Here is a 16590-nt window from a genome sequence, read left to right as displayed (position 1 = left end):
CTCAAAAAATTCCACTAAATTAGTTAGGCACGACCTGCCCTTTATGAACCCATGCTGCGTCTGCCCAATGGGACAATTTCCATCCAGATGCCTCGCTATTTCTTCCTTGATGATAGATTCCAGCATCTTCCCTACTACCGAAGTTAAGCTAACTGGCCTATAATTACCCGCTTTCTGCCTACCTCCTTTTTTAAACAGTGATATCACGTTTGCTAATTTCCAATCCGCCGGGACCACTCCAGAGTCTAGTGAATTTTGGTAAATTATCACTCGTGCATTCGGAATTTCCCTAGCCATCTCATTTAGTACTCTGGGATGCATTCCATCAGGGCCAGGAAATTTGTCTACCTTTAGCCCTATTAGCTTGCCCATCACTACCTCCTTAGTGATAACAATCATCTCAAGGTCCTCACCTGTCGTAGCCTTATTTCCATCAGTCACTGGCATGTTATTTGTGTCTTCCACTGTGAAGACCGACCCAAAAAAACATTCAGTTCCTCAGCCATGTCCTCATCTTCCATTATTAAATCTCCTTTCTCATCCTCTAAAGGACCAATATTTACCATAGCCACTCTTTTTTGCTTTATATATTTGTAGAAACTTTTACTATCTGTTTTTATATTCTGAGCATGTTTACTCTCATAATCTATCTTACTCTTCTTTATAGTTTTTTTAGTAGCTTTCTGTTGCCCCCTAAAGATTTCCCAGTCTTCTAGTCTCCCACTAATCTTTGCCACTTTGTATGCTTTTCCTTCAATTTGATACTCTCCCTTATTTCCTTAGATATCCACAATCGATTTTCCCTCTTTCTACCGTCCTTCCTTTTTGCTGGTGTAAACCTTTGCTGAGCACTGTGAAAAATTGCTTGGAACGTTCTCCACTGTTCCTCAACTGTTTCACCATAACGCCTTTGCTCCCAGTCTACCTTAGCTAGCTCTTCTCTCATCCCATTGTAATCTCCTTTGTTTAAGCACAAAACACTCGTGTTTGATTTTACCTTCTCACCCTCCATCTGTATTTTAAATTCCACCATATTGTGATCGCTCCTTCCGAGAGGATCCGTAACTATGAGATCATTAATCAATCCTGTCTCATTACACTGGACCAGATCTAGGACCGCTTGTTCCCTTGTAGGTTCATTACATACTGTTCTAGGAAACTATCGCGGATAAATTCTATAAACTCCTCCTCAAGGCTGCCTTGACCGACCTGGTTAAACCAATTGACATGTAGATTAAAATCCTCCATGATAACTGCTGTACCATTTCTACATGCATCATTTATTTCTTTGTTTATTGCCTGCCCCACCATAATGTTACCATTTGGTGGCCTATAGGCTACTTCTATCAGTGACTTTTTCACCTTACTATTCCTGATTTCCACCCAAATGGATTCAACCTTATCCTCCATAGCACCGATGTCATCCGTTACTATTGCCCGGATGTCATCCTTAAATAACAGAGCTACACCACCTCCCTTACCATCCACTCTGTCCTTCCGAATAGTTTGATACCCTCGGATATTTAACTCCCAGTCGTGACCATCCTTTAACCACGTTTCAGTAATGGCCACTAAATCATAGTCATTCACAATGATTTGCGCCATCAACTCATTTACCTTATTCCGAATACTACGAGCATTCAGGTAAAGTACACTTGAAATGAAAAAATGAAAATCGCTTATTGTCACAAGTAGGCTTTAAATGAAGTTACTGTGAAAAGCCCCTAGTCGCCACATTCCGGTGCCTGTTCGGGGAGGCTGGTACGGGAATTGAACCGTGCTGCTGGCCTGCCTGGTCTGCTTTCAAAGCCAGCGATTTTGCCCAGTGTGCTAAACCAGCCCCATCAATAAACAACCTATATTGTTACAAGTCGGCTTACATTGCCGACCAAGGAACACATCCGCCAACTTAACAGACTGATCAAGACCTTGGATCCAGATCTTCAGAGCACCCTACGTGCTCTCATCCCACGTACTCCCCGCATTGGAGATCTCTACTGCCTCCCGAAAATACATAAGGCCAACACACCAGGCCGCCCTATCGTTTCAGGCAATGGGACCCTGTGTGAGAACCTCTCTGGCTACATCGAGGGCATCTTGAAACCCATCGTACAAGGTACACCCAGCTTCTGTCGCGACACGACGGAATTCCTACAGAAACTCAGCACCCATGGACCAGTTGAACCAGGAACATTCCTCGTCACAATGGACGTCTCGGCACTCTACACCAGCATCCCCCATGACGACGACATTGCTGCAACAGCCTCAGTACTTAACACTGACAACTGCCAATCTCCAGACGCAATTCTGCAACTCATCCGCTTCATTCTGGATCACAACGTCTTCACCTTCGACAACAAGTTCTTCATCCAGACGCACGGAACAGCCATGGGGACCAAATTCGCACCCCAATACGCCAACATCTTCATGCACAAGTTTGAACAGGACCTACTCACCGCACAGGACCTTCAACCGACGTTATACACCAGATACATCGATGACATTTTTTTCCTTTGGACCCACGGCGAAGAATCACTGAAACGACTACACGATGACATTAATAAGTTCCATCCAACCATCAGACTCACCATGGACTACTCTCCAAAATCAGTTGCATTCTTGGACACACTCGTCTCCATCAAGGACGGTCACCTCAGCACGTCGCTTTACCGCAAACCCACGGATAACCTCATGATGCTCCACTTCTCCAGCTTCCACCCTAAACACATTAAAGAAGCCATCCCCTATGGACAAGCGCTCCGTATACACAGGATCTGCTCAGACGAGGAGGAGCGTAACAGACATCTACAGACGTTGAAAGATGCCCTCGTACGAACGGGATATGGCACTCGACTCATCGATCGACAGTTCCAACGCGCCACAGCGAAAAACCGGACCGACCTCCTCAGAAGACAAACATGGGACACAACCGACAGAATACCCTTCGTCGTCCAGTACTTCCCCGGAGCGGAGAAACTACGTCATCTTCTTCACAGCCTTCAACACGTCATTGATGACGATGAACATCTTGCCAAGGTCATCCCCACACCCCCACTACTTGCCTTTAAACAACCGCGCAATCTCAAACGAACCATTGTTTGCAGCAAACTACCCAGTCTTCAGAACAGTGACCACGACACCACACAACCCTGTCATGGCAATCTCTGCAAGACGTGCCAGATCATTGACATGGATACCACTATTACACGTGAGAACACCACCCACCAGGTACGCGGTACATACTCGTGTGACTCGGCCAACGTTGTCTACCTCATACGCTGCAGGAAAGGATGTCCCGAAGCGTGGTACATTGGCGAGACCATGCAGACACTGCGACAACGAATGAACGGACATCGCGCAACAATCACCAGGCAGGAATGTTCCCTTCCAGTCGGGGAACACTTCAGCAGTCAAGGGCATTCAGCCTCTGATCTCCGGGTAAGCGTTCTCCAAGGCGGCCTTCAGGACCCGCGACAATGCAGAATCGCCGAGCCGAAACTTATAGCCAAGTTCCGCACACATGAGTGCGGCCTCAACCGGGACCTGGGATTCATGTCGCATTACATTCATCCCCCACCATCTGGCCTGCAAAATCCTACCAACTGTCCTGGCTTGATACAATTCACACCTCTTTAACCTGGGGTTACCCCATCTCTGGATCTGTAAAGATTTAATCACCTGCTAATGCTCGCATTCCTAGCATTGTTTGGCATCTTTGAATTTGTCTATATATGTGTTTCTGGAACAGACCTCTTCATTCACCTGAGGAAGGAGCAGCGCTCCGAAAGCTAGTGACATCGAAACAAACCTGTTGGACTTTAACCTGGTGTTGTAAGACTTCGTACTGGGCTTACATTAAGACTGCAATTAGGTTACTGTGAAAAGCCCCTAGTCGCCACATTCCGGTGCCTGTTCGGGTACACGGAGGGAGAATTCAGAATTCTCAGCTGGTACGGGAATTGAACCCGCGCTGCTGGCCTTGTTCTGCATCACAAACCAGCTGTCTAGCCCACTGAGCTAAACCAGCCCTATGTTGGCTTTTATTCCTCTGTTTCGAATCTCAACACCTTGATCAGTAACCTCTCCTAAGTTATTTTTCCTCTTAACTTTTCTCCTAATTTTCCTTGTCGTGGAACCCATAGCTTCATGTAACAACCTGCCGCGTCGCTTACCATTTATGTTTTTACTTCCTGTTTTATTCCTTTTAGTATTACTGGGCCTACTCACTGAGCTCCCCTCCGTCATTGTACCGTGTACTGTCGCCCTTTTTGATTTTTGACTATGGCTTCTCTGCCTTACACTTTCCCCCTTACTGCCTTTTGTTTCTGTCCCTGTTTTACTACCTTCCGACTTCCGGCATCGGTTCCCATCCCCCTGCCACATTAGTTTAAACACTCCCCAACCGCTCTAGAAAATTGCCCCTCGGACATCAGTTCCAGTCCTGCCCAGGTGTAACCTGTCCAGTTTGTACAGGTCCCTCCTCCCCCAGAACCAGTCCCAATGCCCCAGGAATCTGAACCCCCCCCTCCGACACCATCCCTTCAGCCACGTATTCATCCTATATATCCTGTCGTTTCTACTCTGTCTAGCACGTGGCACCGGTAGTAATCCTGAGATCACTCTCTTCGAGGTCCGATTTCTTAACTTCCTTCCTAGCTCCCTGTATTCTGCTTTGAGGACCTCATCCCTTTTTTTTACCTATGTCGTTTGTACCGATGTGCACCACGCCCACTGGCTGTTCACCCTCCCCCTCCAGAATGTCCTGTACCCGCTCCAAGACATCCTTGACCCTAGCACCAGGGAGGCAACACACCATCCTGGAGTCTCGTTTGCGGCCACAGAAACGCCTGTCTATTCCCCTTACAAATGAATCCCCTATAACTATTACACTGTCACACCTATCACCCCTCCCTCTGCTGCAGAACAAACTGTGGTGCCACGAGCTGTTGCTGTTTTCCCCGGAGGGGCCATTCCCCATAACAGTATCCAAAGCGGGATATCTGTTCTGCAGGGGAATGGCCACAGGAGATTCCTGCACTACCTGGCTCGCTCTCTTGCTCTGTCTGGTGGTCACCCATTCCCTTCCTGCCTGCGGAGCCTGAGCCTGCGGTGTGACCGCCTCTCCATACGTGCTATCCACGATACTCTCCGACTCGCGGATGCTCCAGTGTCTCCAGCCGCCGCTCCAGCTGTGATACTCGAGTTTCCAGGAGCTGTAACTGGAGACACTTCCTGCACACATGCTGAATGGTTATAGATCTGAGAATCCTGATCTTCCGAGAGAGACGGGGCAGGACTGCCCCCTGTCCCCCTCGCTGCACTGGCCGTAGAGCTTCTGTCGGAGGCTATGAGACAACATCCCGGGATATCTGGCTGTGCTGTGGCTTTGCTGAAGGTGTGCTGCTATTTGTGTTGAACCCTGAGGTTTCAATTCCCGCTACCATTGACGGGGTAGATAGCTTTAGCGCCTTTTCCGGTTATAAGGTTAATTTTACAAAGTTGGAAGCTTTGTTGGTTGGAGAGCTGAGGGGTAAGCCAGCTAATAATTAACAAACCCTTAATCCATGAGGATTCACTCATGAAAAAAAAATGAAAATTGCTTATTGTCACAAGTAGGTTTCAATTAAGTTACTGTGAAAAGCCCCTAGTCGCCACATTCCCGCGCCTGTTCGAGGGGGCTGTTACGGGAATTGAACTGTGTTGCTGGTCTGCCTTGGTCTGCTTTCAAAGCCAGTGATTTAGCCCTGTGCTAAACAGCCCCTGGGTGTTTATCTGGGTGTTGCAATTACCCCCTTTTCCAAACAACTCTATTGGCCAATTTCCCTCAGTTAATTGCATCTATTCAATGGGACTTGACTTGTTGGTCCTCCCTGTCAGTATCGTGCCGGGGTAGGACAGCTTTGATTAAGGTGAATGTGTTGCCCAGGCAGATGTTACCAAACTTGTTGTTTGCTCGAGCCTCAAAGGAAACTAATGGAATGATCAGCGCATTTATTTGGAATAAAAATACATCTTGTCTAAAGTTCACGATACACGATCCAGGGACCTCGGTATATCATAGAATTTACAGTACAGAAGGAGGTAATTCGGCCCATCGAGTCTGTACCGGCTCTTGGAAAGAGCACCCTACCCAAGGTCAACACCTCCACCCTATCCCCATAACCCAGTAACCCCACCCAACACTAAGGGCAATTTTGGACACAAAGGGCAATTTATCATGGCCAATCCACCTACCCTGCACATCTGTGGACTGTGGGAGGAAACCGGAGTACCCGGAGGAAACCCACGCACACACGGAGAGAACGTGCAGACTCCGCACAGACAGTGACCCAAGACGGAATCGAACCTGGGACCCTGGAGCTGTGAAGCAATTGTGCTATCCACAATGCTACCGTGCTGCCAAGTTCACCAAGCTGGGGCTCCTGATTCCAAAGGAGGTTTGGGGGTAACGAATATCAGACTGTACCAATTAGCCTCACATCTTAGGTTTATAAGGGACTGGGTTAGGAAGGTGCCCTGCTCCATTTAGCTCCAGATTGAAGCAGTCCAGTCCAGTCTGCTTTCTCTTTGCAGGTCTTGGTATTTTATGAGGACATTAGGTCGGGTTCTTCTCCATGCAAAAATCCTATTATTATTAATACTCTGAGAGTGTGGAAGATGACCCACCAACTGGAAGGGAGGTCTACACTGTCTTTCGCTCTTTCTCCCATTCAGGGTAGCCTGGCCTTCCTACCAGGTCTCACGGACCATGGATTCGATACTTGGAGAAATAGAGGCATTTGTAGGGTAGGAGATATGGTGGCACGGTAACACATAGAACATAGAACAATACAGCGCAGTACAGGCCCTTCGGCCCACGATGTTGCACTGAAACAAAAGCCATCTAACCTACACTATGCCATTATCATCCATATGTTTATCCAATAAACTTTTAAATGCCCTCAATGTTGGCGAGTTCACTACTGTAGCAGGTAGGGCATTCCACGGCCTCACTACTCTTTGCGTAAAGAACCTACCTCTGACCTCTGTCCTATATCTATTACCCCTCAGTTTAAAGTTATGTCCCCTCGTGCCAGCCATATCCATCCGCGGGAGAAGGCTCTCACTGTCCACCCTATCCAACCCCCTGATCATTTTGTATGCCTCTATTAAGTCTCCTCTTAACCTTCTTCTCTCCAACGAAAACAACCTCAAGTCCGTCAGCCTTTCCTCATAAGATTTTCCCTCCATACCAGGCAACATCCTGGTAAATCTCCTCTGCACCCACTCCAAAGCCTCCACGTCCTTCCTATAATGCGGTGACCAGAACTGTACGCAATACTCCAAATGCGGCCGGACCAGAGTTCTGTACAGCTGCAACATGACCTCCCGACTCCGGAACTCAATCCCTCTACCAATAAAGGCCAACACTCCATAGGCCTTCTTCACAACCCTATCAACCTGGGTGGCAACTTTCAGGGATCTATGTACATGGACACCTAGATCCCTCTGCTCAGCCACACTTTCAAGAACTTTACCATTAGCCAAATATTCCGCATTCCTGTTATTCCTTCCAAAGTGAATCACCTCACACTTCTCTACATTAAACTCCATTTGCCACCTCTCAGCCCAGCTCTGCAGCTTATCTATATCCCTCTGTAACCTGCTACATCCTTCCACACTATCGACAACACCACCGACTTTAGTATCGTCTGCAAATTTACTCACCCACACTTCTGCGCCTTCCTCTAGGTCATTGATAAAAATGACAAACAGCAACGGCCCCAGAACAGATCCTTGTGGTACTCCACTTGTGACTGTACTCCATTCTGAACATTTCCCATCAACCACCACCCTCTGTCTTCTTTCAGCTAGCCAATTTCTGATCCACATCTCTAAATCACCCTCAATCCCCAGCCTCCGTATTTTTTGCAATAGCATACCGTGGGAAACCTTATCAAACGCTTTGCTGAAATCCATATACACCACATCAACTGCTCTACCCTCGTCTACCTGTTCAGTCACCTTCTCAAAGAACTCAATAAGGTTTGTGAGGCATGACCTACCCTTCACAAAGCCATGCTGACTATCCCTGATCATATTATTCCTATCTAGATGATTATAAATCTTGTCCCTTATAATCCCCTCCAAGACTTTACCCACTACAGACGTGAGGCTCACCGGTCTATAGTTGCCGGGGTTGTCTCTGCTCCCCTTTTTGAACAAAGGGACCACATTTGCTGTCCTCCAGTCCTCTGGCACTATTCCTGTAGCCAATGATGACATAAAAATCAAAGCCAAAGGTCCAGCAATCTCTTCCCTGGCCTCCCATAGAATCCTAGGATAAATCCCATCAGGTCCCGGGGACTTATCTATTTTCAGCCTGTCCAGAATTGCCAACACCTCTTCCCTACGTACCTCAATGCCATCTAATCTATTAGCCTGGGGCTCAGCATTCTCCTCCACAACATTATCTTTTTCCTGAGTGAATACTGACGAAAAATATTCATTTAGTATCTCGCCTATCTCTTCAGACTCCACACACAATTTCCCATCCCTGTCCTTGACTGGTCCTACTCTTTCCCTAGTCATTCGCTTATTCCTGACATACCTATAGAAAGCTTTTGGGTTTTCCTTGATCCTTCCTGCCAAATACTTCTCATGTCCCCTCCTTGCTCGTCTTAGCTCTCTCTTTAGATCCTTCCTCGCTACCTTGTAACTATCCATCGCCCCAACCGAAACTTCACACTTCATCTTCACATAGGCCTTCTTCTTCCTCTTAACAAGAGATTCCACTTCCTTGGTAAACCACGGTTCCCTCGCTCAACGCCTTCCTCCCTGTCTGACCGGTACATACTTATCAAGAACACGCAGTAGCTGATCCTTGAACAAGCCCCACTTATCCAGTGTGCCCAACACTTGCAGCCTACTTCTCCACCTTATCCCCCCCAAGTCACGTCTAATGGCATCATAATTGCCCTTCCCCCAGCTATAACTCTTGCCCTGCGGTGTATACTTATCCCTTTCCATCATTAACGTAAACGTCACCGAATTGTGGTCACTGTCCCCAAAGTGCTCTCCTACCTCCAAATCCAACACCTGGCCTGGTTCATTACCCAAAACCAATTCCAACGTGGCCTCGCCTCTTGTTGGCCTGTCAACATATTGTTTCAGGAAACCCTCCTGCACACACTGTACAAAAAACGACCCATCTATTGTACTCGAACTATATATTTTCCAGTCAATATTTGGAAAGTTAAAGTCTCCCATAATAACTACCCTGTTACTTTCGCTCATATCCAAAATCATCTTCGCCATCCTTTCCTCTACATCCCTAGAACTATTAGGAGGCCTATAAAAAACTCCCAACAGGGTGACCTCTCCTTTCCTGTTTCTAACTTCAGCCAATACTACCTCGGAAGAAGAGTCCCCATCTAGCATCCTCTCCGCCACCGTAATACTGCTCTTGACTAGCAGCGCCACACCTCCCCCTCTTTTGCCTCCTTCTCTGAGCTTACTAAAACACCTAAACCCCGGAACCTGCAACATCCATTCCTGTCCCTGCTCTATCCATGTCTCCGAAATGGCCACAACATCGAAGTCCCAGGTACCAACCCACGCTGCCAGTTCCCCTACCTTGTTTCGTATACTCCTGGCATTGAAGTAGACACACTTCAAACCACCTACCTGAACGCTGGCCCCCTCCTGCGACGTCAAATCTGTGCTCCTGACCTCTATACTCTCATTCTCCCTTACCCTAAAACTACAATCCAGGTTCCCATGCCCCTGCTGCATTAGTTTAAACCCCCCCAAAGAGCACTAACAAATCTCCCCCCCAGTGGTTAGCACTGTTGCTTCACAGCGCCAGGGTCCCAGAATCGATTCCCGGCTTGGGTCACTGTCTGTGTAAAGTCTGCACATTCTCCCTGTGACTGCGTGAGTTTCCTCCGGGTGCTCCATTTCCTCCCACAAGTCCCAAAAGACGTGCTGTTAGGTAATTTGGACATTCTGAATTCTCCCTCTGAGTACCCGAATAGGTGCCGGAGTGTGGCGACTAGGAGCTTTTCACAGTAACTTCATTGCAGCCTACTTGTGACAATAAAGATTATTATTATGTTCAGTGGCGCCTCCTTGCCATACTTTGAGCAGCTGTGCCAATAATGTGTCATCCCACTCCACTCCATATTTAAATGTCTGCTACTCAGAGACTTTATCGTTAACAAGACAACTTTGTGACTTAACTCTTCTATTTCCCCGGTGGAAAAAGACCCTGATTTCTGAGGAGCCTAAACAGTTAATTAGCAGAGTTTATGATTCCTTGTGTTCTAGATCCTATGTTAGTACATTGGGTACCTTGCAGTCTTGAGAAGATCCTTGGTAAGTAATAGTGATGAGGAGACACAGGGTAGAATATGGCATATGCCAATAACATTTTGGTATGCAACAGAATGAAGGACACTGCACCGTTTGCATATCACACGGAGTTTGAGGCACCGGCTTGATCCCGCTATATCCCTGATGTGCCCAAAGTGTTTGGTAGTTGAGGTTGATTGTATAAACTTCTAAAAAAATATATATTTATTCAAATTTTTCAACAAATTTTCAACAAACCCCCCCCCACCAACAAGAAAAGAGAAACAAAAACACAACAATCAGAAATTATATCTTGGATTTCCCCCATATACAATAACCCCCCATATAACATTTAAAAGCACAAATAGGGGAAAAAAAACACCTTCACCCAAACGCCACCCCAAAAGAACCCCCCCCCCCCCCCCCCCCCCCCGGGCCGCTGCTGCTGCTGACCTCCTCCTAACGCTCCGCGAGATAGCCTAGGAACGGTTGCCACCGCCTGGAGAACCCTTGCACAGACCCTCACAAGGCAAACTTTATCCTCTCCAGCTTGATGAACCCTGCCATGTCATCGATCCAAGCTTCCACACTAGGGGGCTTCACATCTTTCCATAGTAGCAAAATCCTCCGCCGGGCTACCAGGGACGCAAAGGCCAGAATACCGGCCTCTTTCGCCTCCTGCACTCCCGGCTCGTCCGATACCCCAAATACTGCCAATCCCCAGCTCGGCTTGACCCGGGCATTCACCACTTTGGACATAGTCCTCGCAAAACCCCTCCAAAACCCATCCAGCGCCGGGCACGACCAGAACATATCGACTGGTTCGCCGTGCTCCCCGAGCACCTCCCACATCTGTCCTCCACCCCAAAGAACCTACTCAACCTCGCCCCTGTCATATGCGCTCTGTGAGTAACTTTGAACTGTATTAGGCTGAGCCTGGCGCAAGAGGAGGAAGAATAAACCCTACTCAGGGCATCAGCCCACAGGCCCTCATCTATCTCCTCCCCAAGCTCCTCCTTCCACTTACCCTTTAACTCCTCCACCGAGGCCTCCTCCTCTTCCTTCAGCTCCTGGTAAATCGCCGAAACCTTGCCTTCTCCAACCCACACCCAAAATCACCCTGTCCCAAATCCCACGTGCCAGAAGCAGCGCCTCACCTGCCACCTCACAAATGCCCTCGCTTGCATGTACCTGAAAGCGTTTCCCGGGGGTAGCCCAAACTTCTCCTCCAGCGCCCCTAGGCTCGCAAACGTCCCATCGATGAACAGGTCCCCCATTCTTCTAATCCTTGCCCAATGCCAGCTCCAAAACCCCCCATCCATTCTTCCCGGGACGAACCGATGATTCTCCCGAATCGGTGACCAAACCGAGGGTCCCACCTCGCCCCTGCGTCGCCGCCACCACCGGACCCGTGGTGTACCTTGTCGTCGAGAGCGGCAACGGTGCTGTCACCAGCGCCCTCAGGCTCGTGCCCACACAGGACGCCATCTCTAGCCTCTTCCACGCCGCCCCCTCTCCCTCCATTACCCACTTACGGATCATCGCCACATTGGCTGCCCAATAATAGCCGCACAAATTCGGCAGCGCCAGCCCCCCCCCCCCCGTCCCTGCTACGCTCCAGAAACACTCTCTTCACCCTCGGGGTCTTATTCACCCACACACATCCCATGATGCTCCTGCTTACCCTTTTGAAAAAGGCCTTGGGGATCAAAATGGGAAGGCACTGGAACACAAAGAGAAACCTCGGGAGGACCGTCATTTTGACCGACTGCACCCTACCCGCTAGTGAGAGTGGCAGCACATCCCATCTTTTAAAATCCTCCTCCATCTGTTCCACCAACCGCGTCAAATTGAGCTTGTGCTGAGCCCCCCAACTCCTAGCTACTTGGATCCCTATGTACCGAAAGCTCCTTTCCGCCCTCTTCAGTGGTAGCTCGTCTATCCCCCTTCCCTGGTCCCCTGAATGCACCACAAAGAGCTCACTCTTCCCTACGTTGAGTTTATACCCCGAAAAGTCCCCAAACTCCCTAAGGATCCGCATGACCTCTGCTATCCCCTCCACTGGATCTGCAACATACAACAACAGGTCATCGGCATACAGCGACACCCGGTGTTCCTCTCCCCCCCGGACCAATCCCCTCCATTTCCTGGACTCCCTCAGTGCATGGCCAGTGGCTCAATTGCCAGTGCAAACAACAAGGGGATAAGGGGCACCCCTGCCTTGTCCCCCGATACAGCCAAAAGTACTCCGACCTCCGCTGGTTCGTCGCCACCGGGGCTCTATATAACAGCCTGACCCAACTGATGAACCCCTCCCCGAAGGGTGATTGTATACACTGCGTACGGACCTGTATTATGATTCAATCTTATTGGTTAAGGAGAATGAGAGGATATTTGACAGCTTAGAATTTGATCCTTTGTCCCTAATTCTGGGTCTTCTAGATAGGATAATTATTGGTGCTGATGAAAAAAGGCTGTATAGCATCCTAACTTATGCAGCTCGTAAAAATATCCTCTGCTCCTGGATCAATGTCAAGTGTCCCTCAATTCAAAACTGGCAGAAAATAGTCATGGAATGTATCCCTATGGAATTCCAGACATCTGTGATCCATTCTAAGTCTGGGGGGGGGGGAGGGGGGGGCGGGGGGAGGGGTGGCCCTATCTCAAATTCATAAGCCCCACCTGGTCTGACCTGCACCTGCAAGGTTTCCCACGAGTCTTATTACGAGTCGCGATCTTGCTGTACGTGAAGGTGCGCATCTTGATGTGTTATCTTATCTTGTTCATCTGGCCTTATCCTCTTTCTCCCCCCACTTTCCGATTGGTCCGATGTTAAAATTGGAGGTACTGGGCCTCAAGGGTCCTTGTTACTCTGTCGCGCTTGTTCTCGCTTTACCAGTTTTGAAAATGATGTTGTGTGACTTGTAAAAAAGTGATAAAACTCAAATCAAAATTGATATTAAAAAAACTGAAGTAAGAATATGCTCCCTTTTTTGAAGCACCAATCCACTGTTAAAATAATTAGGATTTTTAATTTATTTTCCTTGAAAGCACGACTGAAATTAAAACAGATTTTACTGATGTTCACCGAATTAACCCTGTTTTTTTAAAACCTATTTTCTCTTTTGATTTATAATAATAATAATCTTTATTGTCACAAGTAGGCTTACATTAACACTGCAATGAAGTTACTGTGAAAAGGCCCTAGTCGCCACATTCCGGCGACTGTTCGAGTACACAGAGAGAGAATTCAGAATGTCCAAATTACCTAACAGCACGTCTTTCAGGACTTGTGGGAGGAAACCGGAGCACCCGGAGGAAACCCACACAGACACGGGGAGAACATGCAGACTCCGCACAGACAGTGACCCAAGCCGGGAATTGAACCTGGGACCCTGGAGCTGTGAAGCAACAGTGCTAACCACTGTGCTACTGGATCTCCCCTTCATTTTTGAAGTTAAAAGCTGGAATGCGCCCTCACAATTCGCGTCTCTTAAATCAGGAAAAAGGAAAATTGACATTTCTCATTGCTGGAACCCGAAACCTAGCTGACTGCGCGACAGGAATAGCTCAGAGGGAAGAGACAGGAAAGCTGAAGATCCTTTCGTTACATTCATGAGTTCATGTTCGGTGGTGGGGGGGGATAAAAGAGAGTTAAAGGGTGCGACAGGTGTATGGTTAAATTTACACCCACAGTTTGGAGTAGATTGTGGCTCCAACCCGAAAAGAAAAAGAAAAGTTTCCACAGAGACAGCGAAAGTGTGTTTCTTCGACATTCTTGTCCATTTGTGATCTGAAGGGAGCCATCATGTGGAAAATGGCTTTGCAGTCCAAACACACTTTGCACAATCACTATTTGTCCATTGCATCATCTTGCCAAGCCTGCTTGCAAAAAAAACCTCTCTGGCTGGGCCCTCCCCTTGCATCCTCCCCTCTGTGTCCATCAATCAGATCCAGTTCTCCGACCGGACGTTCCAAATGCAAAATAGTGAGGGGGGAGGTCCAGCCTGAAATATCGCAAACAATTAGCAATAATTAAGAAACACGCACTGCTTGTTAAGTAGTGTTGGATCGGGCATAGCCGGGTGGATGCCAGCGGACGCGTACTGCCTGTGTCGACGACAGTAACTGGTTCCCCTGTCATGTTGTAGATCTACCTCTGCCCCCCCCCCCCTCCACGATACCTCCCCGCTCACTTAGAATCTCACATGATTTTAGTAACATTCCCTTCGCCTTATATAGGAGCTTAAGGAATACATCCAGCTATAGCTCTGGATTCAGGAGGTCAGGGAATTCTCATCCACCATCACAACCCCCCCCCCCCCCCCCCCCCCAACCGCTCACCTCCTGACTGAAGGAACAAGCAACAGGGGATCTCACTGAACTTGGAACACCTACTACACTAAATATGAATCGTCCGGCGAATGGTAACCTTGGCAACATGGTACACGATGAAGGGACCTTCATGTTCACATCGGAATCGGTGGGAGAGGGACATCCTGGTATGTAAAAAAAAAAAGCTTTGCATTTCTGTAGCACGATTTTAGGACGTCCCAAATTGCTTTCCAAGTTGTCAGGTAGGAAGCGTGGTGGCCAATTTGTGCACAGCAAGACTCCTCTGAATAACCATGACTAAATCATCTGGGTTTTTTTTTGCGCGGCTGGTTGTTGGGTGGATATTGACCCAGAGTTAACATTTCGTGTCTGACAATATTCAAATAATTCTTAGTGGGGAGAGTGTTTCTTTGACAGCGTTTGTCAGTTTAATGGTCAGGGCAGGAACGGTGCATTCCAGTGACTGCACAGTGTCTTTACGGGCGGCATGGTGGCACAGCAGGTTAGCACTGCTGCCTCACAGTGCCAGGGCCCCAGGTTCGATTCCGGATTCAGGTGACTGCGCAGAGTCTGCACATTGTCCCCGTGTCTGCGCGGGTTTCCTCCCACATTCCAAAGACGTGCAGGTTAGGTGGATTGGCCACGATCAATGTGCGGCGATAGGGCAGAGGTGTTGGCCAAGGTAGGGTGCTCTTTCGGAGGGTCGGTGCAAACTTGATGGGCCGAACGGCCTCCTTCTGCACTGCAGGGATTCCATGGAGAAGTATCTGGCATGGGTGTTATTTTATCTGGCAGCGGGCAGATAAAGAAAGCAAGAATCAATATTTATCCAGTGGCCTTCACACCATCAGTAACTCTCAGGATGTGACCACAAAACAATTGGCGGTTTGTCAGCGTAGATTTGTAAGAAAATATGACAATCAATTTGTACAATGCAGGGAGCCAGAAATCATAGGTCAAACGATAGTAGTAGTTTGTCCACTCTGATGGTGCAGATTGAGGGTTAAATGTCTTGACGCAGCCGAAGAGAACTCTTCCTCACAAGGTATGGTTCTTCCAGACACCTGGATGATCAGGTGGGACTTCAGCCTATCAGCAGCCCTACAGCAACTGCACACGGCTTGTCAACTCTGGGTGGAATCATCCCTGGAGGTTTTTGGGCAGCACGGTAGCACCGTGGCTAGCACTGTGGCTTCACCGCGCCAGAGTCCCAGGTTCGATTCCCGGCTTGGGTCGCTGTCTGCGTGGGTTTCCTCCGGGTGCTCCGGTTTCCTCCTGTCATGTGAGTGTAGCTTTAAGAAATGGGTGTTTATTACTGCAGTGATGTCAGAGAGTGGGTGGAGCTGGGCTGCCTGTCAGCTTTTTACTTTCGTTTTAGGCTATTTGCTGCAAGGTGTGTTTTAGTTTCGTTTTCAGAGCTGGATAGCTGCAGTCACAGCCTGAAGGTGTATCAGAGTCTCTCTCTGTAATCTAAAGACTATAAATCGATCCTGGTGATTTAAAACTAATAACAGTAGTGACTTTAACCTGATGTGCTTCTGGTAAAAGGTCTTTTAAGTCTTATGGATGTTAAAAGGTGAGCTTAAAGGTTTATTTAGTGTTGTATTCTTTGCGGGTTGTATTTGAATTGATGGTTGCTAAGATGTTCACTGTATGTTTTAAAAAGTTGAACTTGAGTTCATAGAATAATCATTGTTTTGTTTTACAAAATACTTTTCCATTTCTGCTGTCCCACACCTGTAGAGTGGGCCGTGTGCTCCCCATACCGCAATCTATTAATAGTTGTGGGTCAGCTGAACTCCATGATACACTTTGGGGTTCTCTAAACCCTGGTCCATAACACCTCCCACAGTCCAAAGACGTGCAGGTTAGATGGATTGGCCACAATAATTTGCCCTTAGTGTCCAAAAAAAGGTTAGGAGG

At 48.1% G+C, this 16590-nt stretch overlaps 1 protein-coding gene across 1 annotated transcript in view; it reads left to right on the top strand.

Moving 5' to 3' along the window:
* The first annotated feature begins 14648 nt into the window (after window positions 1-14648).
* Window positions 14649-16590, top strand: part of LOC140403679 (S-adenosylmethionine synthase-like) — a 228937-nt gene continuing 226995 nt past the window's right edge. The window contains exon 1 of the mRNA XM_072491843.1: window positions 14649-14834. Within this exon, the coding sequence (XP_072347944.1) occupies window positions 14741-14834 (94 nt within the window). The 5' untranslated portion in view covers window positions 14649-14740. The remainder of the gene's footprint in view (window positions 14835-16590) is intronic.

This window comes from Scyliorhinus torazame, chromosome 28, assembly GCF_047496885.1.
Source record: "Scyliorhinus torazame isolate Kashiwa2021f chromosome 28, sScyTor2.1, whole genome shotgun sequence".
Lineage (NCBI taxonomy): Eukaryota > Metazoa > Chordata > Chondrichthyes > Carcharhiniformes > Scyliorhinidae > Scyliorhinus > Scyliorhinus torazame.
Note: the sequence above shows the minus strand (reverse complement) of the source record. Positions and strands in the feature narration are given on the sequence as shown.